An 18,590-nucleotide genomic window follows, 5' to 3' on the forward strand; every position below is an offset into this window, starting at 1 on the left:
TCCAGTAGACACTGGAAGTTCCTGGAAATTTGACTGTTTTTCCCAGACGTTTTGTCCGATAATTACTTGAAACTTCACAACTACTACTAAAACCCTAACATGTTTAGATAGCTATTTTGGTGCAAGGCATTGTGGTCTTAATAGCATGTCGTGAATACGTAAGACAGCAGAGACGAGTCTTTGTTATATGCACTGTATACCCACTAGGAACCAGCTGGGGTTTGCATACACCCACTTAGAGGCTGTTAATACTGTTGCATGACATTTTGAACAGCCATGCAAATAAAACTCATCAAGCTGGTTGACAAATTGAAAACAAAAAAAGACGTACAAATGTGAATCATACAGGTATTATAACAAATTACTGCTATGAATGCAGAAGAAAGTTTAGACAATAAGCTGGAGAAAAAAGTCGGTGCCCCTTTAGGATCTAGCCACAGTACAGCCTCTATGTCAGACTAGACTTGCCACGCTAAGATACTTCACTCACTACATTGACCATGAAACTGTTCACTCGACATTTAATTAGGTGTTATTCATCACTGAAGCAGGAGTCGACTGCTGTCTTTGGGGAATGTGGTCTTTATAAAGGGCAATGTTACAGCATCTCAACATGAGGTGTGTTGGGCAAAGGGGACAGTAAGGAAGTAACGCTGTAGGGCTTATCAGGCTTTGAGAGTGAGGTGGGTACTGTGGCGTGGCAGCAGGTACTCTGCCGGCTCCTGATCTCCTAAATTGGTCCTTTTTCTTGATGGTGGTGGGGGGTGGGGTGGGGGGTGTTTGGGGTTGGGCTGCGAAACGACTGCCCACTCCCATCTCTGAGATGGACACTGCAGAGAGATAGGCTTCTCATTAGGGGAAGCGGTTAGGGCCGGCAGCTGTTCTGTTAATTAAGTGGTAATGACAGCAGAACTAAACAGGATGGGAAGAGGAAGAAAGCTCCACCAGAATGCAACACTGGAAAGATCAAACAAGCTTTTGAGTGTCAGCGCAGGAACAGAGATGGATTCTGAAAGCTTACTCTAGTCAATAAGCAGAGAGGGGGGGGGAAATGGTTGCCTTGGATATTGATCATGACTGTTATCTCTCATCACAGAGACTCTGATTAACTGAATATTCATATATGCCTTTGAAGCTTTATTGCTAGCAAATCTGTATAGGACTATAATGGCGTGTACTGTTGGTAGGAGATTCCTTGTCCAGGGCGTGTGATCTGACTTATTCAGGAGAAACACTTGCGTCGGAGCTTCAACCACTACAGATTTACTTTTGAAATATCATAACCAAGTCATAGTTTTAGGCAGCCTTTTTTAAAAAGTGCACAGAGGAAGCTGAATAGTAGTTGTAGCTGAGGTGGCTGGAATAAGCTTAGCTTGAAGGAGGGGACTTGCAGGTTCTACATTATGTTGGCAGGGTTGGGAAACAGTGCTTACAGTAATATATGTGGGATAGGGTATCGCAGAAGAATGTATTTGCACTTTTATTGGAAATTCAGAAAGAAGCTTGCTGAATTGGTCAGGGAAACAGATGGTGTCCTATAGTGTGTATATACTACGGCCTTAATATCAGTTTTATCCAGCGTAAATGTACATCAAAATTCATGATGTGAAAAGAAATTATTAACACCTTGTTAAACAGTATACGTAACTTTTTATGAGTGCACATTACAGATTCTTACAAAAACACTACACAATACCACTACAATTTTAAAGGACAAGTTGGGAAAACAGGTTTAAAAGCAGACATTTTGTACCTTGTGAATCTTGTAGAGTCACCATTTACTGTTACACACACACACACATTAATATAATATCTAAGTAGCTGCTTCTATGGGTAAAAGTTTTACTTGTTGGATGCTTATGCCAAGTGTTGGTACTGTTATGTATGATTTTTGTGCATTTTCATTGTCTTTGTATATTCTACGACGGAGCTACTTCAGTATTGAAGATTTGTATGTAATGAGCTAAATGATCAGTTTTGCCAAGTAAAGTACTACATGCATGTTTTGTCATGCGCACCTACTAAGTGCATTAAAAGCCATTTTGAAATGCCAAGAATTTACAAGACAGTGATTCAAGATCGAGTTCATTGTAGTCAACAGTTCCAGTCAACAGATGCTGCTATGTGAATATTTTTGTACATCTCCTCATTTTGTCAACACTGTGCAAAGATTGCTGTGGTAAAAAGTCTTTTTCAACTTACACGTGTTGATGTAATGGCTATTCTGAACAGTGTCATCCTTTGATTTCTATGGGCGACAATGAACTTTCTTCATTTTCAAACTGAATGTGTGTAATTCAAATAATAAACTGCTCTTCTGCCACTGATGATTCCAAGTGAAATTACATAGATGAGAGAAAAGTTAGTACCTTATTGTTATTTTAAGATATGTATGTATTATGCTTTAGAATAAATATTTAAAGCATACCATAATTTTGCCAAGTTTATTTCGGGAACCCGTAGTTTTCAAGATGTGCAAACTTTGTAAGCAATGGCTCGTTTAGTCTGAACGGCTGATCTGAAAAGACTGACCCACAAATGCCTCACAAAATATTACAGCAAAGGTAAAAATTGACCACAAAAACGCTGCTTAAAATGTTTAATTCAGATTAAAAACATTCACATTAAATCTCGTACATCTCAGTGCAATTCAAGTACCTTTGATATAAAATATGATTAAATAAAGTTAATATGAAAATCAGAAAACCTGGCTGTCCATTTTGCCTGTTAGAACAAAAATATTCAAGCTTTAAAAGTAAGTGCAAACAAAAATAGCATTCAGCTACAGTTTATTGTTGTATGTTTAGCAACCAAGTTTGCAGGCAGGATGAGTGTACAACGCAAATGTGGCTGTCTAATTAAACGTGACCCGTTCCAGTGAATCTAGTAATTAAGTGGTAAGTAGAAAGTGGAGAAATATCACTGGCATAATAATAAATTATATGCTATATGCTGTATAGTCCCATACCATGTTACAAAACACTGTAAATTCCCACAGATTAATATAAATCAGCAAATAACACAAGTAGTGTCACAATTAAGGCAGAAAAATATCTTATTTGGCATACAGTCCAATGAAGATATGGTAGATAAACTGTTATCTTAGAGGTTCCCAAGTCTGAACACAGCAGCTCATCATCTTGTACAGACATCATCGTTGCACTAGAAAAAAAGAGATAAATGAAATGTAAATTAAGAAAGATAAGGTTTCTTAAACGGCTATTTGAAGTATCCAAAGTAATGTAATGTTGGACAGTGAATCATTTCCATTTACACCTGATGTGACCGGAGCTGAATCTTTCAATAAAATCTAAAAGACCCCCGATTCATTCAAAAGCATTGAAGCAATTTACTGCAAAAGAGAATTATCCTCCTGAAAATGCTCTTACATGGCTGGTGTGAGTCAGGAGTGTATGATTTATTATTGCTCACATTCATCAGCCTTGTGAGGGTAACTACCACACATCCTTCCGCATCCAAATCCAGCTGACAGGAAATGGCAAGGTAGCGAAATGTCAAAAGCAATGAAACAGCAGGCGGTGTTCTTTTATAAGTAAATAAGGCCAAAGCCATGTCCTGTTTTTCACAGGCTGCTTATGCAATAACGGCTGCTGTTTAATCTTAGCTGCCTAAAAACGTCTGCTCAATAAGAGTGTGTGGTGTGTGTGGAATGCATTGTGTATGAAGCACCTGAAAAAGGAACACACCACTCTGTCGTTCCATACCTTGGCCCCTGGTGTGCTGATAACTATTTAGCTTTGGAAGGTATTCGCTCGTGTCCAAATGTACATCATTTAATATGAGATGCAAGAAGGGATTTGGTTTTAAAACACAATTTTTAGGCTTTACTGTAGGCGTGGACCATTTTATCTGTATTTGCTGGACTTATGTAATTCTTATGAATGAATGCCAATGTGGAGACTTAATGCAACGGTTCTTTACAAAACCCAAAATAAGGCCGAATGTGACCCATTTGCGAGAGGTAGGAAAACCAACAACTCTGAGATTAAAAGCTAAATGTGAGATTCCACATTAGGCCATTTAATTTGCTCACTTGCGTATTTGGGCTTAATGAATGCCGGTATGAAACCACGGCACAGCGTGGCCTGTGTGAACAGACAGGCACTGACGATAAAGCCCGAAACGGTAAAATGCAATTAGGCTAAACTTGATAATCTAATGAGTGTCTCCATGCAGGCCTGTGTCTTGCGCAAGTCCCACTGAACAACGTGCTCTCTGTTGGCCTTGATGGTCATGCTCATGACTCTAGATCAGTTCTGGAAGATCACAGTCCTGCACATTGCTCTAATGCAGTTGTTCTGAGCAGTTAAATCAGCATCTCTATCTTTATAAGCTGTGTATATCAGTGTTAGCTGTACCCTGTGAAGCTTTACAGAGGCACACTAGAGGGCAAACCAAGCAATTACTTGAGGCCGTCAATCAAGGTGGCTGTAGGCAAGAGACGTCAAGCTGAGGATGTTGTCCAAAGTTGCATCCAGTAGGCAATAGGGTTGACTGTTTTTGGCTTATGGGAGTAGAAATAATGTTACAGCTAAGCTTGGACAACGTGTGTGAATTTAAATTTACAGCAGCCCTGTTTGGTGATTTTCCTGCTAAAACACTTCGGATTCTACTGATCTAATAATTGGCAGGTTTAGCAGGGATGCTTGAGCAGGGGACCACAAACTTGTACCATAGTAACAAAGTTGTACACCCCTGCCTTATAACTTATATGTTAAGATAATTACCATATTTGTGAACTGGGCTTGCTTCTGCATAGATAACACGTAACACTGTTAACATCTAGTGGTTCTCTGCTTTGCTTGGTTGGAAATAAAGTTATTGCCAACCTGGCTTGTTGGTACCCTCTTTGGGACAAGCTTGTCCATTTTACTTTCTACTGGAGAGTAGATCTCACTGCCACCCTTATATTTCGAAGGGGATTAAATCTCAAAAATAAAAGTTAAGAACCACTGCTCTGACACGCCTGACTCAATGCATTTGCTAACTAAAAGTTTATTTTATTTTGTGTTAGAGCAGGGAAATCACCAGACTGCACCCCTGGTCTAGACTGTGTGTGCTGGGCCCTTTCCTTCCTGCAGGACAGGCTGGGAATATATTGAGCGTTCCCAAGGGGCTCCAGGCTCCAGGGAGGAGCAGGGTCAGGGTTAGATCCGTTACTGCTGATTTGCTCTAAGATAGGGCTTTCTGAGTGACACAGTGTTTACACAGAATGCAGCGTCTAGTTCGTCAACAGGAGGATGTGGTACCACGCACACAAAAAGCTTCATGTGTCTGCATGTTAGGTCACAACATATGAGTACGAAACACACTGAGAACGTATCAAACTTGCATCGGCACCTTTTCTTCACCTCAGTAATACAGTTTGAGCTGGGCAGCTTTCAGATGAAGCCTTCAAATGAAGCAGTATTCGACTACGCTGAAATTTCAAATGCACCAAAAAGTCATTTTTGGCAAGGCTGCATTTTTTAAACACTCTTTTAAACTTAAAACATTACAGTGGACTTCAAATATTCTCATATTAAGTACTGTGCATAAGTTCACCTTTTCATGTATTTAATTTCCAGTCATTTCCAGTTTGACGTGACAATTGGCCTCAACAACTAAACAGATTTTTTTTCTGTTCAATCTTAGAAGTTGGTTGCATTTTCTGCTCCACATCTCGGTTGTGAAAGGACGGACAAAGACAGTAGTGGATTTTTTTCCGATCTGAAGTAAGAGTGGAGTGATATCTCTGCAGACTCTGACAGTGAAAAGTGAATAACTTTCTTAATGGCCATTTTGACTGAAAATGAAAGAAATAAAAGATTTCTGCCCCGTACTGTAGCCTTTCTTTCAATTTTAGGAAGATTTCAGTATCATTTAGCAGAAGCCGAAGTGCTTGTATTTGCAGCATCCTGAATTCTGCTGAATTCTGACTCCAGAATTGAGTGCTTTAAAGCAAAGTATCGTCGTCATACAATTTTAGATCAAAGATGCTGTTAAGGCCCTGGTGACCTGTTAACCTCAACCACCAGATAAATAAACCAGAATGTTCCTCTGATTGTAATCGAAAAACCCCATTCAGCAGTGTCCATACAAGGAACCCATAAGGGAAAACGAAAGCCTTGAAGTGATATTTACTCTGAATGTCTGTAATACCACAAGATACTTAAACTGAAAAAGATTAGAACATACAGAAAAAATGATTCATTAGGGACACAAACACAACTTCAAACCCATTTTCAGGATGTCTGACCACAATACTAAAACTGAAAGAGTTTTACACTAGAAAAAAAATGTTAGGATTACAAGTTATATATATATATACACACACACACACACACACACACACACACACACACACACACACACACACACATATATATACATACATACATACATACATATACACATATAATAAAATAAAACAATTCATTATTTTAATAATTACACCTTATTGAGCCATCAATTTAGCAATATTGGTTTTGAAATCGATTCAAATTTAAATCAACCCTAGAATTCCAAGCACCGCAGAAGTGCTCATCCCCAATCATGTGTAAAGGCCATATTTTGAGGTAAAAAGAAGGCAGAAATCTATACATGACTATGAAATATATTAATTAAATGACATAAAGGGAAAAAAAGCCAAAAAAATATTATAAAACATATAATGAAAGTTGTGGTCCCCAGGAGTCGTGTCACTGGTGTTACTGCGTCTCTTATTTTAAACTAACAATCACGCTGATGACATCACTTGACTTCCTTTTACCTTTTTTCTGAAGATCTATGATTAAAAGTACAAGGTAAGTCCACTATGTTTTTCCAGTTCTCAGAGATTTTCTCATTTAGCTCATGATTTCATATGAAGCTTTTAGCCGACGTCACTGGTGTGACCGACTTTGTTCTTAGACGATTAAGAAAAAATAGAACACAAATTTTCACACATATTTTAGTGGGAAATCCATGACTGACAGCATCTCTGGTGTTACCTTTCTTATGGGTAACACCAATGAGGATCGGTAACACCAGTGACGCATATGGATCGTCAGAAAAGTGGGCGTTTCTGTCGATTGCACAATAAAAGCAAACTTACTACTTTTTATTAGAAAATCTTTACCTTTGAAAATCGAATAAGGCCTGGGAATCGCTGGTTGCGCTGCCTTACGGAATTACATTCCCACACGGGTGGGGTGAATTCTTTGTTTAAAAGGAGAAGGTGGTCTGTCTTCACCAACTCAAGAAGGGGTGACGCACAACGTTATAAGGACGAAATTTGCCTTACACAGAGTGTGGATCCATACAAACTCTCAAATGAATGGAATAACATGATCTGGATATGCTGCCTCCCCTTTCATTAGACTTTTCTTTCCTAGCTGGTGGGCAGCTTATATGCATATTCATTTGAACTATTTATAATTCTCAAGTTGCCCAAAGCCCATCCAATTTACAAAGAGACATCCACTCAGCCTGTGGCAGGTTTAACTCAGTTACAGGCAATATTCTGCTCAGTTACTGGCAGATTTCATTGTCGATGGCCCACTAACACTTACAGCCTAACTAACCGGCGAACTAAAATCCAAAAACCCATACTTGATCACGTGTGGCTTAAGGTTTACACAGAAAGGTCAGTCAATCTAAAAGACATTAAGGTAAACTGTGTCTGTTTTCATCTCAGCTGAACCTACTAGCCCAGCCACATCATACCTTACTTCACCTCATGTTTTAGCCTGGGAGACAGCAATGGGTTAGTTAGCTGATATAAAATGTGATAAATTCACAAAAAGATGCTTAAAGTTTTATTCCATTTGACCTATATGAGTACAGTGACCTTGTGCTTTATGTTTGTCACGTATGCTTACTGTGTTCTACCTGCGCATTTATGGTCCATGGGCTACAGACCAGGTACAATGAAGTAAAGCAAGTAGGAAAGGAGGATTCCACTAGATGACCTCCAAATCCTACTATTTCATCCACAATAAACGCTACCTTACCCCAAATATAGTTGAGCAGTCAAGATGTGTTTGGTGTCTGAAGTTTGCTGCTCTAGTTTGGATCTATGCAGTTAATGTAGCTATAAATAAGCAATGCTAAAACAATAGCAGCAGCTACTTTATATTTGGGCACACTTTTGTCAATTTCTATATATAACGGTATGAAATACAGTGTACGAAACAACAAAGTCTATTAGAGATTACGTAACATCTCTTGTTCATTCATTTAGGCAGTTTGCCCAATGCTAAGTGTTGTCTTGGCCAATGGGGTGTTGAGGGGTTCATAAAAATATTAAACCATAGAGTAGCAATAACTCAACTGTAATTGTTTTATCGGACACGTTTATCAGACATAACTGAACTCATTTAGTTCAAAAAATCAGAAAATAAGCCCAGAAGGCCTATTAAGTTATTTATTTAGAAATGATTCATTCATAGGTTTGACTGAAATGTAGGAATACTACATAAAACATAACATATTCATACAGAGTTAATATTTCAGCTCAGTTTTGTCATTCTGTTAGGAGTTAGGCCCAATATTTAAAAGCAGTTGAAAACACGATGCGGCGAACTTCTAAAATTCATAACTAAAATACTGATTGGAGCACAGGTTTTAAATTTTGCATGGCTGAATGAATTAAACTGAAGTTTTTTTTGGTTTGTATTTTTAATAGAAAGCCTTGAAACCAGACAGGCCATAGGTGAGCTGGCATGGACTGACCCACATTCAAGAATTAAAGGATCATTTTGATCCTTTAATTAAATGAATACGAAATGAAATATGAAACTGCTTATCAAACGTCTCCATATACCTTTCTTGAAGGGGAAAAAAAACTAAATCAAAGGAGAATGTGTTCATGTAGAATTGAATTTCATATTATTTAAATGTAATTTAGAATAAACTAAGAAGGTAACCAAGGCACTCTCCCCGGTTTAAACCATTATTCTTCTGATCTCACCTGTGGTCTCACCCCAGCTTGGACACTGGCAGTGATACCCAGAGCTTTGGCGATGTCCTCAAGTGGCACGTGGTCTCCTGGAGAGTCTTGGATGAAATGCAGAAGGACCTTCTCACCACCTTAGCAGAGAGTGATAGTGAAGCCACACTAATGAACACCAATGAAGCCACAGTGCCCTCTAGTGACATACATACAACTCACAGAACAAACAGGCTACACATTTGTTGCATCTCAACTTGTAGCTACAGTGATCACCACCTAAAACCATAACATAGTAAAACGTCAGAAGTGTGTGTCAATAATGCGACATTCCCGTTACAAAAGCTCTCGGTAACTCGCTCCAGTGGTTGGATCGCATGCCCGGTACCGAGAGTTTTTACTGAACTAGGAAAATCTGCCTTTAGTTCAGAGCACCAGCGAGCTGGACCCTCACGACAGGGTCACTCGGTCACTTTAAACTCTTACTCTCTAAGCACCTCCACCCTGCCTGACACTGGCTTACCTGATTTTTACTATTATAGTCTTATTTTCATTATTGACTTATTTATTTGTTATTTATTCTTATTTCAATTATTATTTTACTATAATTTTTGTCATTTTAATACATTTTTGTTTACTTTTTGATCCTCCTTTTGTTTTATTCATCTTCCTTTAATTTTATTAACTTCTATATTTTTAGCTACGTTTCAACCGTTTTATATTTTCTACTGTCTTTTGTTGTATTTTTATTATTAATGTTTCATTTTTTATACTTTCCTGATTTGAGTCATTTTTTATTAAATGTACTTTTATTATTTGATTATGTTCTTACGCGTTATCAATCCCTTTTTCTGCAGCCACTCGGCAACATTGTTAATGAGGGTCACCCTCAATGTTCTTCCAAGGTTAAATAAAGGTTGACTGATTGAATGATTGATTAATCCGATATTTGTAATATAGCTCTGATTACACATATTAGGAAAGAAGCTTCTTTACAGGTATCATTATAAAATTTTGTGAAATCATCATGTACACTGTAGAACAGACCTGCCCTGTGTCACATTCTGAGGTACGGTAAGAACAGAAACGTCCTTTTTTTTGGTCCCTAGTGTTTACAAATATATTACACTTTTAAAAAAGTGATTGTTAAAATTTATTTATAACAGTTATAAAAGTTATTTTAACAGTTACACCTTCTTGCGCCTCAATTTAGCAATATTAGTTTTTAAATAAATTATACAGAATTCCCAGCACCACAGAAGAGCTCATCCTCACAGTCATGTGTAACGGCTGAGGCCATATCTTGGCAATTTTAACTACAATAATCTACACATGACTATGGAAAATATAAAATATATGATGAAAGTCGCCAGGGGTCGTGTCACTGGTGTTACTGCGTAACAAAAAATCTCTTATTTTGAAATAAAAGTCACACTGATGACATCACTCAACTTCCTTTGACCTGTTTTCTGAGGATCTATGAAGAAAAGCTCATGGTGAGTCCACTACGTCTCTCAGTTCTCAGAGATTTTTTCATTCAGCTCCTGATCTCATATGAAGCTTTTAGCCGACGTCACTAGTGTGACCGACTTTATTCTTAAACAATTAAGAAAAAATAGAATACAAATGGATTAAATGACACTGACAACATGTGGTTTGATGTTCTGCAGCAGCCGTTTTGTAAAATGCATGTTTTATTCAAAATGTCTCTGGTGTTACCTTTCTTATGTGTAACACCAATGAGGATCAGTAACACCAGTGACACACATGGATAGACAGAAAAGTGGACGTTTCTGTAGAATGACCCATTAGTATTTAGGTCTGTATGACGTTTTTTACCTTTGGCTACAATCAGCATGCCACCACTTTGCAAAAGGTCGCCACTGAAGTTGCCCTGAATTCCTTCGGCGCTTGCCTGTATGAAAAAAAGGCAGTGAGATGCATTTATAACACAATATACAGTGCTGTGCGAAGGTTTTAGGCATCTAAAGCAAAAACAATTTTCCTCAGCAGTGAGTTTATCACAATATACATTAGAATAAAGTCGTATTCATAATTCAAATAAACATAGAAACAATAAAAAAGTAACGAGAATTTCTTGGGTCCATATTTTTCCTTGACACCTTCACAGCCGCCGCAGCGACTCGTTAATATCATCAATTATATCATGAGCTCAATTTACTGAGCACTGATTGGTCAAACCAGGAGCTGCTTTTAAACTACATATAATACTGGACTTCCTCGAGGAGAGGCTTGGAAATGGGTAAACAAACACGCCAACATCCAGAAAATCACTACATTATATATATATAAATTACATTAATATTATATACATTTTGTTTATTCAAATATTAACACTTTTCTCAGCAAATAAACACAAACTACACAACTAGATTTTGAAAATGTGTCTTGGGTTCCTAAGACTTTTGCACAGTACTGTATATTTATAATTCAAGGACTTTGAGGGCTAAGACCGGTTATTAATCAAAAACATACATGACGTTTATTACCTTAGAGGCAACTTCTCGTACTTTTTTCCCCACAGCAGCAGGGAGCACACTGATGGCATTATATCTGCAAGGAGAAGGAAAACCAGACCATTTCATTTCAGCAAGCAAAGGTCATATATACACTCATTCCTCATTCACTAAGGATCATAAAGACTCAGTAACATGCCACTTACCATGAACAATGTCAAAAAAAACCCTGCACGTCTACTGAGTAGACGTTTCTCTACTTGTGTACAGTTAAGAACGAAGATGCAGTATTTTCTTTAGACAGTATTGCTACCTGTTGGCTGTATTTCCAAGCATCTTTCATTATATCAGCCAACACATATCTGGTGTCAGATGTTTCTCCTTTAGTTTTGCACTGGAGCTGCAAGGCTAAAGTACTGCAGACAGGCTGAAGCGCAAAACGAATACACCAAACATGTTGTGGCTGGCCGACTACATTTGGGGCGAGGGAAAAAACAACCGTAAATCCAACGTTTAGCCGAACTTTCACTTTTAAGTTTGTTTTGTGCGAGATCTGTGGTGCGTTTCACTTCCATACCTTTTGAACCCAAGGTCCCTGTAGCTCTGTTTCTTTTCATCTATGTAAATGTCTGAAATAGAAAGGAAAAAACAAGTCAGGCTCCATCAACACGCCAGTGTTTTTAACCTAATGTCTGTATGTCTCCACACTCTTAAAACAGATGATTTATCAAGAAAGTGGTTCTACATAGAACACTGAACACTCAGAGAAGCCTGTATGAATAAGGGTTCTTAGCATCATAGACATGGTGAAACTGTTCCTCAGAGTGATGGAGATGTATTTTATGTGGTTCTTTTTTAAAAGGGTTCTTTATGTCACGAAAAAGGTTCTTCTGTTGTTACGATGTCCTAGCACCCCTTTTGGTGATATAAATAACTCTTTTCAAAAAGGTTCTATATAGAACCATCTACAGCACGTGCTCCATCAATCTGAAGAACCATTTCACCATGTTTATGATGCACAGTACCCTTAATCACGCAAAGGAGGTAGGGGAGAGGGAGGCCTGGGCCTCTTTGCTGCCCCTGCGACCCGGACTCGGATAAGCGGATGACGGTGGATGGATGAACTTTATTCTAATGTATTTATGTATAATGTAATATAAACTCACTGCTGAGGCCAACTGTTTAAAAATTTGCTTAGATGCCTAAAACTTTCGCACAGTACTGTACTATGATTGTCCTTTCTTTTACTCATAACAGAAGTCAATTAAGCAGTTTCCCACCGGCTTGTATTATCTGTGAGTGCGTTTACATGCACCCAATAAATCTGATCATAATCAATATCCATTAAGGAGGCTGGAATTTAGCTCAGTACTCAGATTTCTCAGTGCTGTAAACTCTTACTCTGATTTCTTTCCGATTCCTCAGTCTGCGCATGTGCGAGATCAGACGGTGGTACCATATATTAGCAAGCAGAGTCACCGCGAGACGCAGCAGAACACTTCTGGGGCGGCCAAACATGAAATAATGGATTTAAATATTCTTCGTCTTCTAGATGACGCCTGTTCATATTTTCAGGTTAAGTGGTGCGTTATGTAAAAAAGGCCACAGCATGACGTTCAAGTTCTACGTTATGTTCACGTCACATTTTCTTCTGTGAGTTTATTGGCTGGTTGCAAAGCACAAATTCGATCACTGCCTGACTCGTAGACCTGGTTCTGATTACTCAAGAGCATGTAAACATGTTGATCAGATTACTGACAAAAGCAGATTTTCTGCCGTTATCGGATTATTAAGTGCACGTAAACACTCAGTGTGTTCCAAGTCGACGAGCTTTCTGTTTCTTTTCTAACTTCTAGGAAATGTGTCAAAGTTACTCAAGGTAATCGACCATATGCTACAGATGGTCTCAAGCATGTTGCTGCTACACATACATCAGGTAGATATTTCACAATCTCTTTACTACCTCCAAAGGCGACATCTACGTTGTGTAAGCATGACAGTGGGTCATAAAACACGAGAAAATTCCTGGGATTTGGAAAACAAGCTGCCTTTGGATGGGTTGAAAAGGCCTACACTGCTTTGGATGAACTCACCTCCCTTGAAGAAACCTCCTTCCTTAAACTCTTTCAGCCCCGTCTCCTCAGGTCCGACACCTATGAGGGCTACTCCGTTAGTTTTCAGGTCCTTCTCCAGCTTACTGACCTCAGCAGCGGTCCAGCGGCAGACCTGGCAGCCAAACCGGCGGAGGAAGAAGATCACCGCTGTGCGATCCTGCCACAGAGAGCCAAGCTCCACATTCTGAGGGGGGAAACATGAGCAGAGAGTCTGCTGATGAACTCTCTTTGCTTCACAATATGAAAGCTGAATATAAGTAGTCCTGTGATATGATGGGGCACATCACAGAACCAAAAATAATTACTGTTATTATTACTTTTCATATTTGCTGCCTACATCAGTTTTAATCCCTTAAACCCTTAAGACTGTGGTTCCAGAATTAGGCTCCTCGGCCTTATGACGACGTCAACTTCATGCTAGTTACTGATTAATATGTAATAGTTACTGAATAAGTAAGATGAGTAACTGAATAGTGAGCCTAGGGTTCAAGGGGTTAAGAGATATTGCACAGGCCCACATCACCACATTAGAAGTGAACGATATGACAATATTTTATTGTCAATGTGATATTTTGGTACTACTGGGAAACAATCCACTTTTCTTAGCATATCATTATAATGTTAAAGCAGATAAGAGCCCAATCTGAAAGGATCATGTAGATCTCCAGATCTGTGGTGTTTGATGGCGGGCTGAAATACTGAGCTGTGCTAGACGTCTGAAATGTTAAGTACTCTCATAAACTGGAAAAATGGAAACATTACATATTAACACATTATATAACATAACATTATTGTAAGACTCACTTTCAGACACTTTACTTTCACTGTATCAAACGGCGTTGTAACCCGTTAACACTGCAGGCTTATAGCATACAACGTCATACAAACTAATGGAGCTTAGGTTCTAAAGGTGTGTATTTACACTTGATAAGAGGTGCTTGGCTTGGCTTGGCAAGGGGTCAAATGAAGACACAGCCGTATCGTATTGAACTGAATCATGAATGCTGTGAATCGTTACACTCATACAAACTTCATAGAGGCAGTAACCAGCTATGTACCAGCCCAGCATGACGTCTTACTATGGAAACGTACATTGACCAGCCACTTCATTAAAACCAGCTCCTTGTTTCTACACTCCCTGTTCATTTTATCAGCTCCACTTACCATATAGGAGCCACCTTTAATGTTGTTCTTTGGCTCAGACGCCCACAGAGCAGGAGGTTGTGAATCACTCTCAGCACTGCAGTGATAGTGTGGTGTGTTAGTGTGTGTTGTGCTGGATGAGCTGTCGTCTCTGACTTTACATCTACAAGGTGGACCGACAAGGTAGGAGTGTCTAATAGAGTGGACAGTGAGTGGACTCAGTGTTTAGAAACTCCAGCAGCACTGCTGTGTCTGATCCACTTGTACCAGCACAACACACACTAACACCATCATCAGTGTTACTGCAGTGCTGAGAATGATCCACCACCCAAATAGTACCTGCTCTGTGAGGGTCCAGGGGGGTCCTGACCACTGAAGAACAGGGTAAAAGGGGGTAACAAAGTATCAGAGAAACAGATGGACTACAGTCTGTAACTGTAGAACTACAAAGTGCACCTGTATGGCAAAATGGACAGTGTGAGTAGAAACAAGGTGGTTTTAATGAAGTGGCCTCTTGGTCGTGGTATAGAAGCCGTAGGTCTCCGTTGTAAGGAGAAAGGAAAACTGGGTTTATTCTGATTTCTTCAGTCAGGCTGTAAGAAGGTGGTGGACAGAGGAGCATTAAGACGGTACATTTACATTTATGGCATACGCTCTTATCCAGAGCGACTTACAGTTTGATCATTTTACACAGTTAGGCGAAGGCAGTGTTAGGAGTCTTGCCCAAGGACTCTTTTTGGTATAGTGTAGGGTGCTGACCCAGGTGGGGATTGAACCCGGGTCTACAGCGTAGAAGGCAGAGGTGATGCTCACTACACCAACCAAGACGGTATTAAAACGTGGTGAGCAAACACAACAGAGACAGCTAGCGTCAGACTAACGCTAAAGACGGGAAACCCACGTTTTCCAGTGTAACTTCGCACAGCTGTAGTTTCAGCTGCGTGTGTTAATCATCCATTCATCTGCGATTAGCTAAATATTAGCCGCTAGCGCGTGTGACCTGGTCACAGCCCCCTAGAACAGCTCTCCAGCCCACCGGATCCATTTCAGAGCTACTTACCTCCCCAGACGCGGCGCTTTTCAGCAAGTTCGAGCTTAATTTGGCTAAATTCAAGGTCGACATTTCTCTGTATTCGCCACAGTTTCGTGTGTTTGTGTCCCAGAACACCCAGCTGACTGCTGCTCTTTCCTGCCCCGCCCACTTGTGTAAGAACCGCGTTGAATAACGAACGACAACAACCAATCAGAACACAGGAACTGGTAAACACACGGCTTGGGGGCGGGGCTTCTTACATAAATTCACAATGACTCATTTTCGTTAACTTTGTATATAGTTAGCTGTTTATTAACCTATTACATATTATATATATGCATACACACACACACACACACACACACACACACACACACACACACACACACACACATATATATATATATATATATATATATATATATATATATATATATATATATATTTAAAAATTTTTATATTTAAATTTACATTTAATGTAAGTCAATGGAACCAGAGATTTTTCTCTGAAGTCATTTTAGGCTGTTTCTTTTGGTCCATTTATCATGAAATTTACATATAATATAAAGGGCAACAGGTATGTTCAAATTATGTCAAAAACTGAAAAATGACAAAAACAGGGATGGTTTTCCTTCTGACACGGTTTTCCTTCTGACAACAGCGATATATATTTCCTCACTAAAGCATATTCCACAGTCAACTGTCAGTGGTATTATAACAAAGTGGAAGCGATTGGGAACAACAGGAACTCAGCAAAGAACTGGTGAGGATACTGAGGCGCATAGTGCGCAGAGGTCGCTGACTTTCTGCAGAATCAATCACTACAGACCTCCAAACTTCATGTGGCCTTCAGATCAGCTCAAGAACAGCATAGACAGCTTCATGGAATGGGTTTCCATGGCTGAGCAGCTGCATCCAAGCCTTACATCACCAAGCGCAATGCAAAGCATTGAATGCAGTGGTGCAAAGCACCACCACTGGACTCTAGAGCAGTGGAGACGTGTTCTCTGGAGTGACCAATCACGCTTTTCCATCTGGCAACCTGATGGACGAGTCTGGGTTTGGCCGTTGCCAGGAGACGGTACTTGTCTGACTGCACTGTGCCGAGTGTAAAGTTTGGTGGAGGGGGGATTATGGTGTGGGGTTGTTTTTCAGGAGTTGGGCTCGGCCCCTTAGTTCCAGTGAAAGGAACTCTTAAAGCTTCAGCACTAAGAGATTTTGGACAATTTCAAGCTCCAACTTTGTGGGAACAGTTTGGGGACGGCCCCTTCCTGTTCCAACATGACTGCGCACCAGTGCACAAAGCAGGTCCATAAAGACATGGATGAGCGGGTTTGGTGTGGAAGAACTTGACTGGCCTGCACAGAGTCCTGACCTCAACCCGATAGAACACCTTTGGGATGAATTAGAGTGGAGACTGTGAGCCAGACCTTCTCGCCCAACATCAGCGTCTGACCTCACAAATGTGCTTCTGTTAAGATCGGTCAAAAAGTCCCATAAACACACTCCTAACCCTTGTGGAAAGCCTTCCCAGAAGAGTTGAAGCTGTTATAGCTGCAAAGGGTGGGCCGACATCATGTTTAACCCTATGGATTCAGAATGGGACGTCCCTCAAGTTCATATGCGTGTGAAGGCAGACGAGTAAATACTTTTGGCAAGATATATATATATATATATATATATATATATATATATATATATATATATATATATATAAACATCAGGTGTTTTATGGCTGTATTGATTGAAAAAACAATGTGGTGGGTCCAGCAGACCACTGACTAACAATCACATCAACACCACACAAGGGTTAAACATGTGTTTTAGCCCAAAAACTTTATTTCAAAACTGATTAAAACGACGTCTCAGACATCAGCCAACATATTCATAACCACGACACGTAATACCTTTCTGGGGGGCAGCTTTTAGAGCCATTAACCTCCTCAGATATCTGGTTCTCATCACCACTCCCGAGAACAACTCAAACTCGGTAAGCATTTCTGCGCACATTTCATATAAACAATTCACATCAAACCGCTCTTAATGGCTGTTCGGGATCATCTGATACATTCTGAGGTCATTCGCCTCGGAGGGCGTGACAGTAGCAGAGAGCTCTCCACACACTCACACTGACATAAGCTCTGTGGATTCAAATCACAGTGATTTAATGGTCGTGGAGATGGTAAACAGAGACGATCTATAAGAGTGTGGACTCTACACACTTACAATGATGGTTGTTAAGGGTCCTTTAGTAAGCAAAATGACTCTATATAAAAACCATGAGCACTCAAAGAACCCTTTAAAGGTTCTTTAGACTGATGGAGAACCTTCCTGAAAAGAGTTCTATATAGCACCAAACAGGGCTCTTCCACTGTTGTGATGTCAAGCCCTTGGTGCTATGTAGAACCATCTATAGCACTTTCTCCATCAGTCTGAAGAACCATATCACAGTACAAAGAACCCTTTAATCACACAGAGGGCTCCTTGAGTGCTAATGGTTCTATATAGAACCATTTGCTTTACTAAAGAAGCCCTGAAGAACCATCAATTTTTAGTGTGTCGATTTAGATTTTCTTTATTTTTCCTATTTGTTGGTGTCATATTTCGTCATCACATTCTCTCCTAGTTGTTCTATGTATGAGCTGTTACACAGAACAAACTTAAAAAAGGCATTTTTTGGGCAAATTCATGTTTATTTACTGGGTTTAACAAATAAAAAATAACACATAAATATAAAATGTGCCATAACTTTTGCACAGCCCACATTTTTTGTGTTTATTTCTCTCCAAAAAATGTGAAATTCAGTAAATAAACAGGAATCGTGCTTTAAAACGTACAGCAGTGAGTTCTCAGAAATAAAGATAGAAAACTGTCACTGGGGCAGGGACCCT

The 18,590-nt window shown here is 39.5% G+C and overlaps 1 protein-coding gene across 1 annotated transcript; it reads right to left on the reverse strand.

The window, feature by feature from the left end:
- Positions 1-2,582: 2,582 nt before the first annotated feature.
- On the reverse strand, positions 2,583-15,858 carry prxl2b (peroxiredoxin like 2B). Its single transcript, XM_017683646.2, has 7 exons — positions 15,727-15,858; positions 13,503-13,707; positions 11,987-12,038; positions 11,443-11,506; positions 10,772-10,847; positions 8,954-9,072; positions 2,583-3,162 (listed from the first exon to the last, which is right to left on the reverse strand). Exons 1-7 carry the CDS (start codon positions 15,787-15,789, stop codon positions 3,136-3,138), a joined length of 606 nt encoding a protein of 201 aa, XP_017539135.1. The 5' UTR covers positions 15,790-15,858; the 3' UTR covers positions 2,583-3,135.
- Between the last annotated feature and the right edge of the window lie 2,732 nt (positions 15,859-18,590).

This window comes from Pygocentrus nattereri, chromosome 21 (genome assembly GCF_015220715.1).
Source record: "Pygocentrus nattereri isolate fPygNat1 chromosome 21, fPygNat1.pri, whole genome shotgun sequence".
Classification (NCBI taxonomy): domain Eukaryota; kingdom Metazoa; phylum Chordata; class Actinopteri; order Characiformes; family Serrasalmidae; genus Pygocentrus; species Pygocentrus nattereri.

What these genes read in the sequence shown, in the direction of transcription:
- prxl2b (XM_017683646.2), bottom strand. Translation starts at nt 15,789, where the DNA reads ATGTCGACCTTGAATTTAGCCAAATTAAGCTCGAACTTGCTGAAAAGC. An exon ending in AAAGCGCCGCGTCTGGGGAG is followed by an intron (nt 13,708 to 15,726) that starts GTAAGTAGCTCT and finishes TTCCCCCCTCAG; the next exon opens with AATGTGGAGCTTGGCTCTCT. An exon ending in AGGGACCTTGGGTTCAAAAG is followed by an intron (nt 11,507 to 11,986) that starts GTATGGAAGTGA and finishes TTCTCCTTGCAG; the next exon opens with ATATAATGCCATCAGTGTGC.